Raw genomic sequence first — 20,271 nt, 5'->3', positions numbered from 1 at the left:
GGTGTGTGTGTGTGTGTGTATGTGTGTGTGTGAGTGTGAGTGTAAGGGTGATCTACTTGTACTCACACTGCCTCTCTTCTCTTTGTGTGACAGACAAAGCCGATAGCACGCCGTCAATCTGGAAAGATAGGATCATTATACAACCAGCACCCTGCCATTATTGACACTACATTTGTGTGCAAGGCCATGAGTGACAGAGTGAGCACAGAGAAGGAAAAATGAGTGTGTGTTATAAGTCTGTCAAATGGTCAGTGTAACTGTTAGACCAGGCCAGTCCAAAGGTGACAGTGTCTTTCGAACTGTCCAGCTGCTTTTGTCACTTTTTAGGTGTAGAAATGAGTACAACATGAATGCAGCTGAGGTGAGACTGTTTAAAAGTGGGTTGTTATCCACATTTCATCCCACCGCGACCTTTCTACCAAGGCAAGCCTTTCACCCTGGTTCATATGAAGCTGTTTGGAACAGGTATAAATACATTTGCCTTTTGATTCGATGACACCTTGTACAAAGTATGTTTGTTTTAAGTGAACCCTGGCAGCAAAGTGTGGCTTTTACAGCTGCTATGAGTTCAGTTTAAGAAAGGAAAATAACTCCCCAAGTCCATCCTAAAAAAAATACTGTAAAGGTCATCAAGCAGTCATGTTTTTGTCAGTTATCCTTTTGAGAAGTGTTTTTCATCACCCTCTGAACAATTTGCCCTCTAAGTGTTATTGTTCACTTAGCAAATGCCTTGTCCCTACTTCTTTTATATCCTTGCACTTTACTAAATCACATTAATTTGTACAGCCCATAATTGCAGATACAGTCTAAAGGGCATCACACTGACTGTATTTTAATGTTACCAATGAACACAAAATCCCCCACCACACCTTACAATCCCAATCTGAGCTCAGCACAAATTGGTAGAAAATTGAAGAAAGATTGTCAAGGGTGTCATGCATGGAATAGAACAGACTACAATTAGATATTTATAACAAAAAGGCGCACTGGTGCACCAATATTTGAGTCCTCTAAGTGCCCTAATCATTTCACTTAGTCTGTTGTCCTCATTTATTCTGGTACTACTTAAGGTGATGATGCATGAGTGTTAACTGACAAATCTGGGTAAAATGAAAAACATTGAGTGCTGAGCAAAAAGAGTGAAAAGGAACGGAAGAATGTGACGTGAAAAAATTGATAAAATAATGCTGGTGCCAATTTCATCTTATTTGTTATTTAGACTAAAGTGCAATACTTGTTGTTCTCAAGGTAATTTCCTGAAATTGAATCCATCAGTTGGGTATAGTTGGCCAGTGTTTGAGTTTGTACTGATGAAAAACTATTTTTGCAATTAAACTTTGAACAACTAGCAAGTTTGTCATTTGACCTAAAAAAAATTAAAGTGAGTCACTAGAATGATTTGCTTCTCTCTAATGTGACACTTTCCTGTTGTGAGCAAAGTTGTTTTGATCATGAATCGTTTCCTTATTATTAGTAAGATCAGCACCAGACACAAAGGCATCTAACATTCGCAGGACGGCTTCATTATATTTTGTTTTTGTTTTCAGATTTTGTATCATTCTGTAGCCTTGTCTTTAGCGTTCCAGATGTATTACAATTCAAAGTTTGTATGTTGTATGCTTTGGACTCAAAATGCAATTTTCTCAAGTACTTCTATAAGAAATTTCTCAGGTGACCTGATGTTGGTTTTTGCACAATGTAACGCTACATATACGAGTTACATTGTTTGTTTCTGTTCAATTCTGACAGTCACAAAATGACAAAAAAACGTAACAATCAAGTCAGCAGGTGGACCAATGACTTCCAACGCTGTAACGTACGTCCCTACTTTTTTGAATGCAAATTAAACCACTTTTTAAGTGTATATGAACTGAGAAGGCTAGGATACTCGCCGATATATTACACTTGGCCAATGCTTTACTCTGAAACCTGGATCGACGTCATTTTGCTTGTGCTGCATTCAGACACCTTTCACAAGTGTTAAAGAATTAGAACCCTGAAAAAATCAGTGTAATTTCTAAAAAACATGGGGGAAGAGGCAATAGGCAACTTGCTGAGAAATGTTCCGCTAATCGTAAGAAGAGTAGATTTATAAAATTATTTCTAAAATGATGGAGTGATCTGTAATCATCATTATTACATAATTACAATTATTATAATTTTTAAGCACTTTTCTAGGTCATTTTCTTGTCAGCTTTCTTTTTTTAAAACAGAGTTTTAGGCAGATTTTGTTTTGGTCATTAATTTCTGTCTTTCTCCTTTGTTTTTGAAAGAAACTCTCGTTTGCTTTAAAAGCAAACTGCACATTTTCTGTAACTGCAACTCAGCATAACCTCAGATACTCCTAGACCTGTTGCTCCATTCCCAAGGGTAGTTGTAGCAACGCTCTCTGGCATAATATCAAAATATCACACCTTGCTAGGAGCCGAAAGCATGATTGTCGATGGCAGCAAAATCCTTCTTCTCCCGGAAAGCTGCTCTCAAATCCTGTGCACAGCCTGGCAATAAAGAAATGTAGAATCCATGTTAGCCCCTACTGCTGGCGCAAGAGAAGATTCCAGGCCCTAAATACAGAATAATGAGGCATTAAAGTCTGGGGCTGAGGAGGGTAATAAGAAGAATGAAAGAGGGGGGTGTGGGGTGTGGAGGGTATGACGGGAGAAGGGACAATAGTTTCCTGAGGAAAGAAAGAGTGAGGGAAAGAACGAGGGTGGGGTGTGGGGGGGGAAAAGGAAAGATAAGACTGGTGGCTTATCCTAGTTACTGGGGAAGGATTAAGTGATGTGCCACTTTGGTTTGGTGAATTTGTGTGCATGCATACACACACACACACAAACAGGCCTGCTCAGTCTTTCAGACGTGTGCACACCCTTTCTCTCATTCAATCACCCTCTGAGAGACGCACACACACCCAGGCATGTGCTGAGCGGGGTTAAGGAGCTGCGTTGCCCTCTGAGCCAGTCTTACTGGGCTGTAATGACTTTAGAGGATGTCGGATTCTTTTTATCCACCAGTGTAATATAATAACGCAGAAAGGAGGGAGCTATCTTCTTCGAGCTGCCTTTCCAGGCCTCCGTAGACTGTCTTTCTGGCTTCTTCTCTTTTCGCTACCTCACTAACTTTACCAACCATGTCTCTCTCTCTCTCTCTCTCTGCCCCCTGCACCCAGATGAAATATTTGTCCTTCATAACCTTGACCTCTTTCCCTTGTTCCCCTTTCTCCATCTTCACTGGTGTATCTGGTTTGTTCAGCCTGCTGCTTTTCTTTTTGTTCTCTTTCTTTCAAGGCTCTTCTCCTTCCCCTGTGTCGGCCATGACAGTGTAGGGTTCTTGAAGTGCTCCACCCTCAGTCACGTGCTTTGTCAGCCCCAATTTCACTCCACACACTTGGGTCAGGTCCCCTGCTGCTTCAGGGCCCCTCTGGTTATCTCTACATTCTCTCTTAAGTCCTACCATCCTTTGTATTCTGACTCTCCGTCTGTCTTTGTCTGTGGATGCTGGATAAAAAAGAAAGTGGGTTTCCCTGGGGGTCAAATGGAGACACGGAAGACGCTCAGTGCAGCTCACATCAAGTATAAAATGACGGGGAGTCATTTCTCTACTTACAATCAAAGGAAAACTCAGAAATTAAAATCATTGCAGTTTCAGGCCCATTTCGTGTTTTAGCAGCAGATTTTTATCCTATTAGGTAACCATCCAAATATAAATCACATGATGTCATTTCCAGATATTTGCAGCACGGGTGTTAGTATCTGTCCCTCAGGCTGAAAGAGGAGAGCAGGATGCTACATGGTTAAAGGACACTGCATTATGAAAAATGGGTGTGTTTAGCATTGTGCAATATCTTGTTCTCTCAGGCCACAGTCAGAGAATATGAGTCACAATCACTTATATAAATAACTTTCAACATCATTAACCTTTTCATTTTTTTTTACTTTTTGACTCACCTCTTCAGGTTGTTCCTTTGACAGCTAAGGACAGCGAAGCAGCAGATTGATTCCATGTGATTCTGAAAGTATATCTTCAAATGTCAGAGACAAAGCTTATGGTGACAGCACTGATTGAGGTGTGGCCAAAAATGCTGATCAAGTCTTCAAGATAAAGATGTCAGCCAATTGGTATACAACACTGTGACAGACAGGACATAACTATAATGAGTAAAGGGTCGTCCACACCAAGACCTATAACTATAAAAATAACTATACTGACAGTAAAATTGCTGACTTAACTAGATGGTGCAGTCCACACCGCAAATATAAAGACAACAACAGTGGGGAACAAAATCTCTTGGACCACTTTCAGAGTGATGAACAATAGAAAACCTGACAGCCAATCAAAATCTATATATATTTACAGGGTGCCACGTTCATCATGGCAGAGACAACATTAACATTAAGATAAAAGAAAAACCCATACAGCTCTGTCTGATGGAACAGTCTTTATAAAGATGCTATCAAGATGGACATCTGGGATGTAACTGGGCTAACCTTTGAAATCAGTGTTTTGTTATTAACAAAGACGGAGACAGAGGTTTTCCTAAGCTGTTGTCAAACCTGGAGAGGGCAGTGCATGCCTGATGGCACTGTTTATAGACTGTAATCTTTCATCAGCATTGATGCTCACATTGTTATTATTATAGCTATTATTCTTGGTGTAGACAACACTATAATTACATCACAGTTTCTAATCCCAGTAATGCTGTCTATTTTACTTTAGGGGTTGTGTTGGTTGCCGTCTTACCAGTAGTTCGATTAGCTGTTGATATAACGTAATAAATAATTTAACAGACTACTTCTATATGTAATAGTAATTTCTAACATTTTCAAGTAACATGCACAATACTGGATTTTGATGAACTGGCCCTTTAATTTCTGTATAAATCCAAACTGACTTTACTTAACCGTTATTTTGTTGTGATATGGCAGCCTATGAAACTTTCACACATTGAACACAGATCTTATTCACAAACATTACAATGAAAGTACCAAAACACTCACCTCTCACACTCTCCTCCTGTTTTCTCCTCCTCTTCCTCCCTCCATGCTGAGATTGCATCCATCCAACTGCTTCACTGAGCTGCGCGTGTTTATGTGTACGGTTGGTGATTGTGGTGGGGGGTCTAATTCAATTCACCAGCAGCCAGTTCCAGTTCACATTAACACAGTTTAATAAAAGACTATTCAATTAGCTATAGAGCTCCATGTGAGCGTGTGCTGCGTGCAGAAACAGAACGGTGACTGTCATTGATGGAGCCACACACTCCAATTAGGCTCACTGTCGACTTCTCACATATGCAATGCCAAGTTGGCTGAGGGAAGAGAGAAGAAAAGAGGAGAGGGAAACGGTAGGGGTAGAGAGAAAAGTGTAGGGCAAAAGACTTGCTCCAAAAAGAACTAAGTACATGTGCAGGAATGTGTGTGTGAGCATTAGCTGACGGCGTGTGAATTCTACAAGTGTCTAACTTTACTTGAATTGATCCCCATTAAGTCTTTACAAAGGGCAGCAGTTTGTCAAAGTCTGACGCTGCCTCTCATTTGCTGACACCTCTTCAGCTGGATGAGAAAGAGCAGCCAACAAACAGCGCTTCAAGAGCCGAACAAAGGAGACGGCACAGGCTGCTAAAACATATACATTAGGCTCCGTGGCTGACTGTCAAACTTGTCTCTAGCTCGAGCTACGGGATGTCTGAGAGGTTAAAGCTCTGGCAATGAGTCAAAAGAATAGTTTTTCAGACAAACACCTGCGTTTAAGCGGGTGGATAAAAGCAAGAAAATTACTGTATGTTCGCTGCAGAGTGAGCATTACAGTTACTCCACCCCCCGTCAACACACACACACACACACACACACACACACACACACACACACACACACACACACACACACACACAAAAACCTTTGCTTTATGTACATTTTCTGCAGCCTTTTGTAGTCAACTGGGCCCAGTTATTGTCAAGGACTGGAAATCAATAGTGGCACACTGTGAGGCGTGAGCAGCCATCTTCTAACCTTGCACCATGCAGCTGTCTCCCCCCAATCAAAGCTGGGTCGGTTACCACGGCAACCTCAATCCCCAATCTTTCACAGTAATAAGGCGGGAAAAGAAAGGCATGGCACTGAAGGTGCTGGGTTGAAGCAGAGTCAAAGGAGAAGTAGGGAGTGAAAAATAAATCCAGTTCTTCAGAAAATCTGTAAAAAAATAAAATAAAATCGCAGGCACTGAGAGTTTCAGCTGTGACGTACATTTGGTGATGAGACTCATTCAGATCAAACAAACCTCGGGTTCCTTAAAAAACCCCAAACATCACCCAACCATCAAGATTGTGTTTATCTCATTTCACCACCAAACAGCATTCAAAACATCTCATAAAGCCCAGTCTTCCATTTTCCCCACCCATTGTGCTCTCTTATCCCATATATTGGTGAAATATCCCTGATACTTCTGTAATTCAGCCAATTTAATTAAAGGGGGTGGGTTTCTAATAAAAGCCAAATGGCAGATAGCAGTGCCTAGGCTTTTCAGGAGCTTGTTTAATCAGAGAATTGCTGAATGGGAGAAGGCAATAACAGAGTGAATAGAGGCTGGTATTTGTAAAGAAATGTCAGGGAGAGAGGAGGGGATATGAGAGTCACTGGCTGAAACCTCTAATATGGTGCTGGCTTTAATATAGGTAATATGTGCATCATGTCTGTTGGGTTAGAGCTGCCTAATCCCTGGCGAAAAAGTGGAGTTTGCGGTTGGAGGCTGGCTCACAGACACAGAACTGGACTGAGAGACTAATAGACACACTCATGCACACACTCTTCTGCAGATTTTCAACCAGATTTGTATCAAAACATTGTGGGTAGTATGTGTAAATGAACTGTGATAAACTTTCCCCCATCTAACCACTGCCCAGATATCACTCTACCGAATGACGTGAATTGATGCAAAACACGTCATCTGGCGGAGTTCAGCCAGCTCTCCTGGGCTGTTGCTCGAGTGGATCAAGAAACAGACCCACACCTCTTTCTCTCTCTCTCACAAACTCAGTCCAAAATCCGATCAAACGATAAAAAAATTGCATTGCTGTTTAAAATAAATCCAATTTATGTTACTGTGTTGCCTATTCCTTGTCTAAAATGTTTTCAAAAATATATTTTAATGCCCTGTTTTGCTGTAACAGCAAAGTGTTTTTGAACAGGTAGTGGTCACCATACCGTTTCCTGCACAGTGACAACAGAGGCCGAAAATGAGATCAAAAGGTAAAACTAAGCAGCTGATCAAATATAAATCAAGATTCTGTCAATGAGTTACATATTTCTTGCCTCAAATGCTTTCAGAAACATGTTTTAACTTACATCTTAACTGTAATACAAGATTGTTTCTTGACGGCTGGCTGCTATTTTTTCCACACGTAGCAGTGGGTGGGTTAACTGGTTAGCAGTGCAATGCATCCTGGTAGTCGTAGGTTTTCTACCTGTTGGGCAAAAGCCTTCTTTTTCTCTGGTCATGAAGCACCAATTTCAAAAGTGTTTGCATCTTTCTTCTGCACAGAAGGCCTAGTTTTATTAAAAGGTCATCTTTCCAGCAGTGAAATACTTCTTTAAATCAATTGCATTGGTCTCACTCTGCTAGATTTTTATAATAGAGCATATATTGTATGGATCGGTCAGTGGCGCTGTGAATGTTAGATCACGATCAATACCATGGTGGCAAGTGAGAGTCAAACCATGATCAATAGATCACTCCTCACAGCTATCATTAACAGATACACTCTACTGCATTCACATTGACTACCACTTGTGCCAATGTGTGTTTATATCCAGGAACAAGTATGAGGGCATATTTTCAAGTCCATTCATATTCTGTGTGTGTCTGCTGTTTTACTGTGTGCAATACGTGTGTGTGTGTGTGTGTGTGTGCGATAACAAGCCTCTGTCATTCTGAGGTTGCCCAACCATGTCCATATATAAGTGGAAATGCATCTTAACTGAGTCCCTCTCCTTCACACACACACACAGACACACACACACACACACACACACACACACACACACACACACACACGCACACACACACGCACGCACACACACACACACACGTAGAGGGTTAAGTGTGTGAGTACACTGTAGTGCCGTGAGCCGAAGCTCTGTGAGCTGACCTTCTGGGTTATCTCGAAGGTTCCTCCACACCTTGCTTCTAGCACCAACCCCTGCTGTCACCATGGAAACGCAGCTAGCAGGGACAATATGTGGCCCGTCCGGTGTGTTGCTCATGTGCATGAATTCACGCAAGCACTTCTCACATGACGACACTTTCGCACATGGGTTCACTACAGTGAAAAAACACATGAAACACACACACATACACACGCATATTAATACACTTCACTATTCATCTGTCCCCCACTTCATTTATCCCTTATTTCCTTCACTCTCCGTTTCCTTCTCTCTCTTAATGAAACCATGAGCACGGCACACAATCAAGCCCCTGGGCCTGTGCAGCATTGTCAGAAGGGTGCACACGACCCCATTTTCAGTAGTGGAAGCATTATTAGCGTGCCGTGACAAGAGACAGCCATCCGCATTGCATGCACTCGCACGCGTACACATACACGACACAAAGACACACAACCTGCAGTCTCATCACCACCAGATCACTGGGATTTATTTCTTCGACGGCTGGGGTGTGCCAGCGCAATGTAACAATAAATCAACACATCATACACTCTGAAGTGACATGTCAAGATAATACACTCAAAAAACAAGAAGAAAGGTGAGTGGGAGAGAGGAGGGGGTTATTCAGTGATGGTGGATAAATAAATGGATGGATAGAAGGACAGTGGGAGGCGAGAAATGGACGGATTTGATATGCTCTCTCCTTCTTCACGTCTCCTCTTGCTTCTGCTTTCTTTGGGTTTCTTAGCCGTGATTCGTCAGCGCACTCTGAAAGGTAAGAGAGGGAGACAAGGAGGAGGGTAGAAAGAGAAACACGTCAAATTACAAATTTAAAATTCCTAGGACCCAAGGGGAAAATCAAAAAAGTTAAGATGTATCACAGGAAATACCAGTCCCTAACACAAAAAGACAGCAGCCAAAGAGTCACAATGCATATTATTAAAATGCCAACAAAGTATCACCTCTGAATATTTAAATATTACTAAGGGAGAGGTGAGCATTTCTCTTATTTTCCTGAAAACTAACTTCTACATTTGACAGAAAAGAGCATTTCCAACAAGAGAAGTTTCGACTAGTTTTCCTGACATCTAAACAGAAATTTAAACCAATAAAACTGGCTAACACCAGGCTTTTGTATTCAACGGAAAGGGTTGCGATCAGCATTCACTCCAATGTCAGATGACTGCAGTCATCGTGGGCATTTATTGGCTCCAGCTCCGATCAGCAGTGTTGGAAATATGACATTCAAGTTGACGTGCAAATTTTATCCCCTTTGCAAGTGAGATACAATGATGTGCCATTGCAAAATACTGTCCGTCTCCATCCAAGTGGCACTTTAACATTTTTCCAAATTAGACTGCAGCAAGATAGAAAGAGAGACTTAATTTGTAGGAGACATAAAGAAGAAGTAACCACACTAACATTTTCACTGGCCCCCATGCTGCTTGCCATTTTTTTTTCAGCCTGTCTTCGACATCAAATGTAACGCACCAGTTAAAAAAAGAATACAAACACACACACACCCAGATATAAAAGCATACTTGACTGTGTCAAAGCTGTGAACGCAGCTCTGGTCATTTGCAATGGGAAACGAGTATATTGCCTACTTTTAGTGGGCTTTCCTGGGTTTAAAAACCCATGTACATGCACTAATTATGGCAGAAAGTGATATGAAAGAACGAAAACACTCATGAAACAGTTAAAATTGAGCAGAAGCAACAAATTGTTCATAAAACTATTGTGGATATTATCAAAGCCATATGAAACCGTTACTAATATTATTCAATGTATATATGAAATATGTGGCACTTGGCACGGTGCATTATGAACAGTGTACATTATCCTACAAGCCCGAAAACATGTTGCATGATAAAACTCAACATATAACATTAACTGAAAAAAAATTCTTTAGTTAAGTAAAGAACATATGGAAATTTGCCTGATTATTACATCATTTTCACTGGGTGAACACAAACGCATAAAATAGTAACAAATTTGACAATAACTTTAATCAACTAGAATTTCTGGTGCAGACTAACAAGGGTAGTAACATTTCATCAAATAGTTGCCTAATCTTGCATGTGTAGAACCCAACAAATATTTTTCCTCCAGCAAGAAACTCAAGGCAAACTAGCATGGTGTTCGCCTATAGGGTACAGCCAATGCTTTCTTTTACTGGCTGTAGTGGGAAACTATTCATCTCTCTTGCTAAAGCATCTTTTTTTAATAAATTTAGAGTAAATGTTTGGAGTCAATAGTTACAATGCAAACTCTTCTACGTGCATTGTACTGATGATTAAATTATAATTATGTAACAGACTACATGCCCAATCTTAAAAACATGGAGAATTTATTTTTGACAAATCTTTGAGCATTAATAAAAACTTGAGGCCATTACTGCAAATTTTGGGGCTCTTCCTGACTGATAGATGATACTCAGTAACTTGGAAACATGGCTCCTTTATAAGAAACCCACATTAAGAAAAATTAAGGTTAATTTTGATGTAGGCTTGCACAACACTTGCATTTAATCAGCTCACTGGTCAAAAAATTGTCTCCTCAAGTGTAAGAGATGGAAACACACATAATGTACTGTATTCCTTTAGAGGCACACAGACTCCACGCGACAACACAGAAAAACACAGACACACACGTATAAGTTCTAATCAAGTGAATCATAGTAGCCGCAGGGAAAGTCCCAAGTGGTTTATGAGAACAATAATCCAACAGTTGCAATATTTTGATTTTTTGTGAAATTATCCCACCACCCACCACCCCAAACCTTTCAGCAAGGCACTTCATTGCAACTATTCTTTATAACCTGCAGTGCATCTAAGAAACATCAGAGCTTTTCAAAGCTTTTCAATTTTTGGCTTTTATTCTATTTCCTCATTCCACCTTAAAATCTAAAAGCTTGTAACTGCCTCTTGCTTGCTTATCAGGACTCTGTACTGTTGCCATAGCACCAGTCCTTAGTGCAGAAGTGACAGCAGCAGATGAGAGACTGCTCATGAAGAAGACTGTGGAATAGGGAGAGAGGGGCTGCGGTCGTACAAGTTGAAGGAAAAGAGTAGAAAAGAATGGTATTTCATTGATTAGTCAGTGCAAAATTAGAGATGACAGGAACAGAGAGAGGTGGTGTGTGTGCTAGGTGTATATCTGCAGCTGATGCAGGGCTTGGAGCAATAGGTAATATCATTTTTTAGTGATTGAGTGATTTTTTAAATTTAATATCAGTGTATTATAAGCCTATTTCAATTAGACTAGTGTCTTAACTTGGCTACTGACAATTTATCCAACCTGATTGCAAAAAAATCCTTCCACTGTGCTCCTCTTAGCTCCACATCTGGTCCGACTATCATCTACATCATCTATAGCTCTGCAGTACACCTCTTTAATACCGTAACTGCGTCACTTAACCCTTTACTTTAACAAGCCTAGAATTTAGGGATGTACGAAAGTATCGATACACTTGAACATCACAATATTATGTTTCGTGATACTCTATTGACTCTGTATTGATTGTTAAGTTTAGTTTAGATACAAAGATTCATAGCAGAGGCTCATTTTATGTTGTGTTTATACCCTCAACTGCTAAATCCTTCTGTGTTGTAATCTATCATCTGCCACTTGACTCCTTCGCTTCCATTCCAACGTATCACTGGCGTAAACACAAAGAACACAGGCCTATGAAACAGGCAGAGTAGTAAGGCGGGCACCGCTAGCATTGACATTTTTCCTAAAATAAGAGTTTAAAAAATTGCAATAAATCGCTGTGCTTGAAATATTGCAGTATATCGTGATATATTGAATTGTAATCCATATATCGTGATAGGTAACTCATCACCAGATTCTTGCCAATGCACAACCCCAGTACGATTTTGATATTTTATAGCTTATCCTAATGCAGGCTGTACAAGCTCTGCATATGACTAAGACTAGTTCTTCTGACTGTGATCAGCCACTTTAATCCTCATAATGTCCTCCCAATTGCCATACACCTTTAGTCCTCTGGGGGCAAAAATGACCCTGCCTGGTTTGACGGTCATTCAAAGCATATTGTGTAAATTGTCAATCACCTTTAGTCCTACTTCAGTCCAACCCATTACCACACATTTTTCCCTTCGTTTTGGAATTTAGGGCCAATAGACCTTGTTTACATAAGTATAGAAAACATATTTTGACAGCAAAAGATTTCATTTGGGGTCAGAATGACCCCTGGACAACACGGGGGAAGGATATCTCCCTCTTGCTTAAGGTGTTTGCTACCACCAACCAAATATCTGGTCCAATCAGGTAAAATAAACATTGAATCTATAACACCTTTGTCCCGTTAGCAATTAAATTCATTAATAAGACTCATTGTTAGTGTAGGTCATGTGCATGTTATGTTTGCATTTTTAATGTGGCAATGTAAATTGCAATGTACTGCTTGTTTTTCTGTCTTGTTTTAGCTGATGCAAATAAATTGCCTCTGCAATAAGTTAATGATAAACTCAAACTTAAGTTGTGCATAGAAGGGATTAAAGTTTAAGACAAAGTGGTAAAGATTCCAGAGTGGTATTGAATGCTGCGTTTTAAATTTAGATAAGCCATCCACTGCAAGCCGGCCTGGATAAGCAGAAGAAAATGCATTGATGGAGTTTTATTTAGATTTGTTTATGTGTGTTGGTGTAGAGTAAGAAACACTGACAGCTGATTGTGTTTCAGAAACACAATGGGGTAAAACTAAACACCTCTTGTGTCAATACACATACAAACACACAGTCATAGAGAAAGACACAGGGCGACCCAGGGTTAGTGAAGCATTAGCTTGTGGCTGCTGGGTGGGCTAGTTGGCATGCTAACTACCTCAGTGCTCGGCTGGCAGGCAGATATGCTGGCGGGCAGGTTAGCTGTTCACTTGCCAAGTGCATCCGAGGGCATCGCAGCCTGTGCCATTGAATCAGAGATGAGCGGCAAATGTGACAAGGGGATTTAACTTTACTGTTCCGCTCACGTACTGAGATATAAAGGGGGACGGTGTGCGTCTGCATGAAAACGTGTGTGAAAGTAGCTCCGTTTATGTGTGCAGGAATTTATCTACACATTAACATGTGTGCAGGTGCACGCATGTGTGAGTGTGTGGCGGCAGTGTGTGTAGGTATTGCCACACTCATATACAGCAGTGTGATGGGACATTATGCCTCATGCATAGTGTATGAGGTAGTTCCTGAATTTCAAACTGACCCCTTGCACCCCCCACAGTACACACAGTTCAATTTGGTGCCCCAGGTCCAAATTTGGACTGCCGCCATCCACACTTGGATAATTTAAAGACAGGAAAAGCTTTTTATGCACGACACCTTGGGCAGGAGGGCAGCCAAATATTCAAGCTCAAGGTCTGCACTGAATTTAAGACACACACTCAGTTGCCGGTTTATTAGGTACACCAAGCTGAAGCTAATGCAGTCTAATCCAACAGCCCTGCAATAAATTCTACCTTCATGAAGGTTACAATGTTCAGCTTTTGTTAGAACTTTTTTTTAAAGAGGTGCTGACTCAACTTTATTGTCATTCTGGAGGATGCTGCTTGTGGAGCTGTTTAACTGTACTGCGTTGTACTGAAAGCTGCTTATAATATTATGTTTGCCCCATTTACAGTATATCAGCTGGATGTTGCACACTGAAGCTCCAATAATGTCTCTTGCTAAGACAAGATGTGCACAGGCCTTATGCTTGCCTTATTACGTAGATCTTAGACTCTCTGAGTAATCTAAGCACTAATATGTAGACATTACATGGCAGTAATTTTATGGTGGGGTCAAAATAAACACAATGTAATTTGTTGTTCTTTTATTTTATGCTTTCTCATCCTATACACATGATTTGGAACTATTTCTACTTCATTATGACTGATTCTTGCTGAGATGGAGTAGTGTCTGCTGAGGTTAGATGTGGTACACACAAAAACACTAGTACACAGCGTATAGACACACAAACACATGTTTACGTCCACCTGCCAGTTTCCATCCAATTAGTGAGCAGTGTGAGCAGTAGATAGATTGTTTTTTTGTTGGCTGGGAACCAACTTTGCACAGCAGCAGCGTAGAAGCAACACTGTACACACACTGGGTGTGTTCACACCAGTCATAAGTAGTGAGTTACATACAGACAGAAGACCCACATGTAAACACATCTGCATCATGTTTAAGGAGGCGCTCACACACATACACACACAAACACACTTGCCTTGCTTACTTGCCTTTTCCCTGCAAAAAACAAAAATAATAGACAAGTAGAAAATCAATAACTGTCTTCTCTGCTCAGTGCTAACAGTTCTCCCCCTCTCTCTGGAGGAACAGAGACAGTTGCCAGGCAGGGATGTCAATCAGACACACAGTGGCCGTGGCTATGGCTGCTTTATAAACACACAGACTTACACTGATTACACAGTCACAGACAGCGAGTCAGTCAGTTAGTCAGTTGAGGAAGCCTCTTAATCAGTCAGTCTCTTAGTTTGTTACATCTACAGGACCATCTTAACTGTTGATTCACTCTATAGGTGTGTCGGTTGGTTGTCTGGCATGCAGTTGCTCAGTCTGTAAATCATTAGCCATCAAACAGTTAAAGGTACAATCACTGAATTAATGTACTAGAAACAGTCACTGATGTAATTTGATGAAAAGTCAGTGAATAACAAAGGTGGATATACAAATGTTTTTAGGGGAAGCTAATAAAAGAATCGAAGGGCAGATTTTTCCAAACATGTTTAAGCACATTAGCAACTTAAATGCCCTAAGTAATGCTACTATTCTGGCCTCCCACATTTCATTAGCTTTTGAATGATTTTAGCCACAGTGGCGGTCAGTCAGTCCACTACTTTGGACCAGACAGAAATATCTTGAAAACTATTGAATGGATTGCTACATTCATGGTGCTCTGGGGATAAGTCCTGATGGCTTTGGTGATCTCCTGACTTTTCATTTTGTACACCAGCTGGTAAAAGTTAAACTATCTGCAAAGCATAATCAAGTACATCTACGGGATGGATTGGCACAAATTCTGGTTTAAACAACTGTTTGATGGATTATCAAGCAATGTTCAGAGCTACTGAAAAAATACTTACAAGTCAAATAAAATTGAAAAAAGAATATGCAGACATGGAGAGAAAAATAACCTCAGTCACTGAGCTCAATGACGGAAAAAAATATAAAGTTATTAAGATTATAGGGGGCGAGAATTTGATACTTAACTGGTAGAATTGGGACGCAGAATCAGTTTAAAGCTAAGTCACACACACACATCAACGTATATTAGAGCTATGGTACATCGATAGCCACAGAAAATAAATTGCATTACATGGAAGGTTATTTGCAAAAGACTACTATAATAACTTTATTACACAAAAGTCCATGACTTTTTCCAAACTTTCAATGATTTTTACAAATTCCTTGACTTTTCAAAGCCTGAAAAATGTGATTGTGACATTCCATGACTTTTCCACGTTTCCACCATGGGAACCCTGATAATCTTCTATTTTCATTCTTTCCTGTTCGTGCTGTCAGATTAATCTTGAATAGATTAAATCAGTTTTTTTTTAATCAATATAATGTCATTACTACAGCAATACTGCTTGTCAATTATATTTCTCATAATTTTCTTATATACTATGCTATGCTATTTCCTTCACAGAAAAAAAAACATACCCTTGTACATAAACCGACATCACATAATCCGTGAGATCAAGCTACTTACATACATAACAATATGATAATGATGATGAGAAAACCTCTGTCTTCACCTTGTGAGTCCCTTGTCACAATTTAGAGATCGATCACATGTTAAAGAGATGACGATCAGTTCAGTGGAGTATGGCAGCAAGGATGAGATGTTTAGCTGGATGCTGATGGAGTGTTTTATAGATTTGAGAGAGAGAGAAAAAGAGACTGTTGGAGGATGGAGGGGAGGGACATGAAGAGAGAACAGCTAATCTTTATGTGGCCTGTGCCGTCATGGAGTGGTCGCCTTGGAGATGATAGATGTGAAGGAGAGGTGGGATGGAAAGAAGGAAAGACAGAGACATAAAGAGAAATATGTGAGCTAGCATGTGTGACTGTGTGGGCAGTGTGTATGGCTATATGAAATTCACAACAACGCAGGCGGTATGTCAATGTTTCGTTTTCACATGTTGCCAAAGCAGAATAATGGTATGAGATGTGGAAAGAAAACCCTATAAGGCAAGTAATTTAAATAACAATAGGTATTAACAGAATGAAAATGGCAGAGAAAAAAGTACATATATACATTATGTTAGTTTTGCTACAATGTTACAGCGAGTTGCAATCACACAAAAGCTAGAATCAGAGAATGCTCTTGTTATTTAAAGCAGATATTAATGACAGGAATATTACATATACAATCTGTGCATGTGTGTGTGTGTGTGTGTGTGTGTGTGTGTGTGTGTGTGTGTGTGTGTTTGTGTGTGTGTGTCTGTGTGTGTGAGAGAGAGAGGCCAGTTTGCTGCTGAATAGAGTGGCTTTGTTATCAGATTGGAGTTAGCAGGCAGGCCAAGGCTCACAGTGGGGTTCACCACCTGCATCTATAGATAGCCATACACATACATGCATACACACACACACACACACACACACACAGTTACACAAAAACACATTTATTTTTTATTTCCTCTCTATTTTACAGTCCTAAAATCGTACTTTTTTTTTGTCTCAGCCTCTTCTTTCTTTATACAGGAGTGATTGACAGATCATCCTCTCCTCTTTCTTCTTCCTTCCATACTTTCTGCCATCCCTGGCTGACAAACCCTCTTCTCTTTATTCACCCTCTCTACATTCCTCCCATCATCCACCCCTACTGTATCTCCCTCTTACAGTTTTCCATTAACCCTCCTTCACTGACAGGCACTCTTAAGCTTCTATCTCTCCGACTTTTCCTCTCTTTCATCAGTCTCCATCCATTCCCACATTGACAGGCACCTTCTATTCCTCTTTCATCCCCGCTACAAAGACTCATCCCTCATTTTTTTCTCCCCTCTTTTTAGCTGGAAATGGCAGGATTCCCATTCCTATCAATCAACTTCTTCACCTGGACAAACTGAACAGGTTTGAATGAAGACATCTTGATTTTTTTTTTTGTTGCTTGGATTTACTTTGGCAGGAAGACAGGCAAATAGCCGAGTGAAATCGTCTGCCATTACTAAAGCTATTCAGTTCTTTTTCATGGAGAATGGAGGTCTAAACATTTTATTAGGACTGAATGTTGTCTGAGAGGTACTTAAGATGCTGCTGGCACTACATTTAGAGACGGACGGCTCCCTGCGAAAACGTCTGTGAATTAGTTTGTGGTTAAAAGTGCCTGGTGTGGAAAATGTCAACTCAAATTTTTTGAAGAAGGGGTAATAGCTCTACACCGATACAGAGGATGCACAGATACTGACACACATACACAGAAATGCAACACACACACACACACACACACACAAAGACACACAGCACAACTGATGGAGGTGACATTAAGAGAAAAGCACTTAAATGCGGCAGGATTCATCTGCAACCCCACGCACTCCAAACTCCTGCCTTATTCTAGAGGATATATGCAGGATTCCTGAAGTTAAATTCAATACCTTTTTATAAGAGTCTTTTTATACATCTAATACTCCTTATCAGTTCAGCGGTTTAATGATATAGGTGCTTTCCCTTGCTAAATAATGCTTTAAAAATTATTTTAACCTTTTAACACTGCAAAGGTAGGGGTCTGCAAATGCCTGCATTGGTATTTTGCTTATTGTGATGTCATTTCTTAGAGTATCTTCAAATGCTTCATATCTCTAAAATCTGTACAAACTAAAATAAAAGGTAATGTAAGTCAATAAACCATTAAATTAAAGTATTGGAATTGTCATTTCATCAGATTTTATAAAACAAAAGAGACTGTGGACAGAGCAGATTAAAGTATCGCTTTCTACATGTTTTTGCTTGTTGAACACGTATTCATAGTATTGCCTTTTTACTGGTGAAGGTTTTATTGCATGTACAATACCAAACCTAACTGTTGTCAACTCCAGTAATCTCTGAGTTATCATCACGCGGTTTCTGCTGCAGCTTCTCTGCTCTGATGTTTGCCGATTTCACTCTGTGAGGAACCTATAAACAGTAATGCTAGATCGTATCAATAATACAGTCTTCAATAGTTTAGCCCTAGGGCCCCTCTCATAACTGTTTTGGGTATATTTGGAAGTCATCACTACTTTTAAAATGGCATCCTGTTCTTTACTTGTTTGATTCCAAAGTATCTGAAAAGAAACTCAAGAGGTAGACACATTATCTACTGGTAACTGATTAAAGAGTAGCTTTGATTTGTATCTCCTGTTATTTCAGCCGGGAAGACTGCAACATGCATGAAGTTCACACTGTCGAGCCAAAAGAGACAAAAATATGTGCTGGTAGAAGTATCTGACTCCTTGGTCTCAAGAGACAAAGTTAAGGGGTGGATGCAGTACTTGGCAGAGGTGTTTTTTACATGCTGGGAAATGCATGCCCTCTTGTTTCAGTCCAGGTGAGTACCAAATGCATGAAATTCACACTGACAAGCAAAAACTGCTCATAACATGTAGTAGCTAAACCAATGGACTCTTAGGTCTCTAGAAACAGATTTAAGGGTTAAGGTTAAAAAAGTGAGCATAGACAAAATGTCCTTGCAATGTAAAACGCAAATTGGATGTAAGTGAAACAGCACAAACTTCATACTGAATCAAGTTGGAGAGTCAAAATAGTTTGAGATAATCTTATTTTTTGTTAATCTTGTTTGCTGATGCCAAGCACATAAACCACCAGCTGTATTTACATCCAGATCAGACATGTCTGAGCACTGCTGTGGGCAGACACAAGGATTTTTAATTGCTCTGTTCAAACACAGGTTTTTACTTCACCACATCATAGGTTGTTGCGACTGTGAATGTAATCCTTGGTGTTTTCGTAGACAGCAACTCTTCTGGGGGTTCGTCCCTCTGTAACCTTTATACAGATTCACACTTGTCTCTGTAGCTCTATTTTTCTGCTTTGTGCTTAACAACATGTTCATTTACAAGTCTATTTCTAGCACAGGGGTGTCAGCATCGAAGCACTGTTAATTTCACCTGTCACTTCTGAGGCCATTGATAATGCTGATGCATTGGACTTCATGTCGGTCACTGTTCACATTTGAACTTTTCCAGTGTTGGTTCTGGTTCTGAGACTGGTATCTACCTTTTTTTCGGACTTTAATTGCTCTAGGATAACAAAAATTGAATTTTTGAACAACCTGCAGGGGTGAAATAGTAGACTAAAAAGCAATTCTGCTCCTCCGCCCTTTTCTAATCACACAAAGCTAATCCTCTGTCTCTGTCTGTCTGTCTTCTTGTCTGTGTGCATGTGTGTCTGCTTGTCTAGCAGTGATACTATGCTATTACTAAAATAATACAGAGAAGAAAATATACCAGACACCAAAACTGTCGCAGCAGATCTGTGCTGCAGTAATGGCTTTGGCTCACCGTGAAGTTCTATGGCCGGCCTCCCAGCTTCAGGGCGCTTCTGCCGGCGGCTCAGCAAAACTCTGTTGCTGGACTTGGAGCTCAGTGGCTCGCTTCAAGGCTTCATCACGCTTTGCCGCCATCCTACTTTGTCTAAAACAGCTGTTCTCACCCAGATTCACTCTCAAGTGTCAACATTTGGCGCCAATGGATTAACATAAATCTGTACTTATTAGTACAGAAATAATTTGGTTGGTACCCTTAACAGTATATTTATTTATATTTGTATATTTATTGTTATGTATATATTTATGTTATGTTATGTTATGTTATGTTATGTTATGTTATGTTATGTTATGTTATGTTTATGTTATGTTATGTTATGTTATGTTATGTTATGTTATGTTATGTTATGTTATTGTTATGTATATATTTATGTTATGTTATGTTATGTTATGTTATGTTATGTTATGTTATGTTATGTTATGTTATGTTATGGTTATGTATTGTTGTATCTTCTGTGTTGTGCTGACCTGAGCAAAATTACTTCCCCATGAGGACAATAAAGGACATGTGATCTAATCAGAAATACAGAGTTTGGTAACC

General features: G+C 40.0%; 1 protein-coding gene across 2 annotated transcripts in view; it reads right to left on the bottom strand.

Annotated features, from left to right (window-relative positions):
- Nucleotides 1–8,617: 8,617 nt before the first annotated feature.
- Nucleotides 8,618–20,271, bottom strand: part of LOC121954162 (MICOS complex subunit mic25a-like) — a 63,183-nt gene continuing 51,529 nt past the window's right edge. Inside the window, exons 8-9 of one of the 2 annotated variants that reach the window (XM_042501520.1) lie at nt 14,391–14,410; nt 8,618–8,927 (exon numbers count right to left, since the gene is read on the bottom strand). In XM_042501520.1, the coding sequence (XP_042357454.1) occupies nt 14,396–14,410 (15 nt within the window). In that variant the 3' untranslated portion in view covers nt 8,618–8,927; nt 14,391–14,395. The remainder of the gene's footprint in view (nt 8,928–14,390; nt 14,411–20,271) is intronic. The other variant, XM_042501514.1, reaches the window with a different exon arrangement.

The sequence above is a fragment of the Plectropomus leopardus genome, chromosome 2, assembly GCF_008729295.1.
Source record: "Plectropomus leopardus isolate mb chromosome 2, YSFRI_Pleo_2.0, whole genome shotgun sequence".
NCBI lineage: Eukaryota > Metazoa > Chordata > Actinopteri > Perciformes > Serranidae > Plectropomus > Plectropomus leopardus.
Note: the sequence above shows the minus strand (reverse complement) of the source record. Positions and strands in the feature narration are given on the sequence as shown.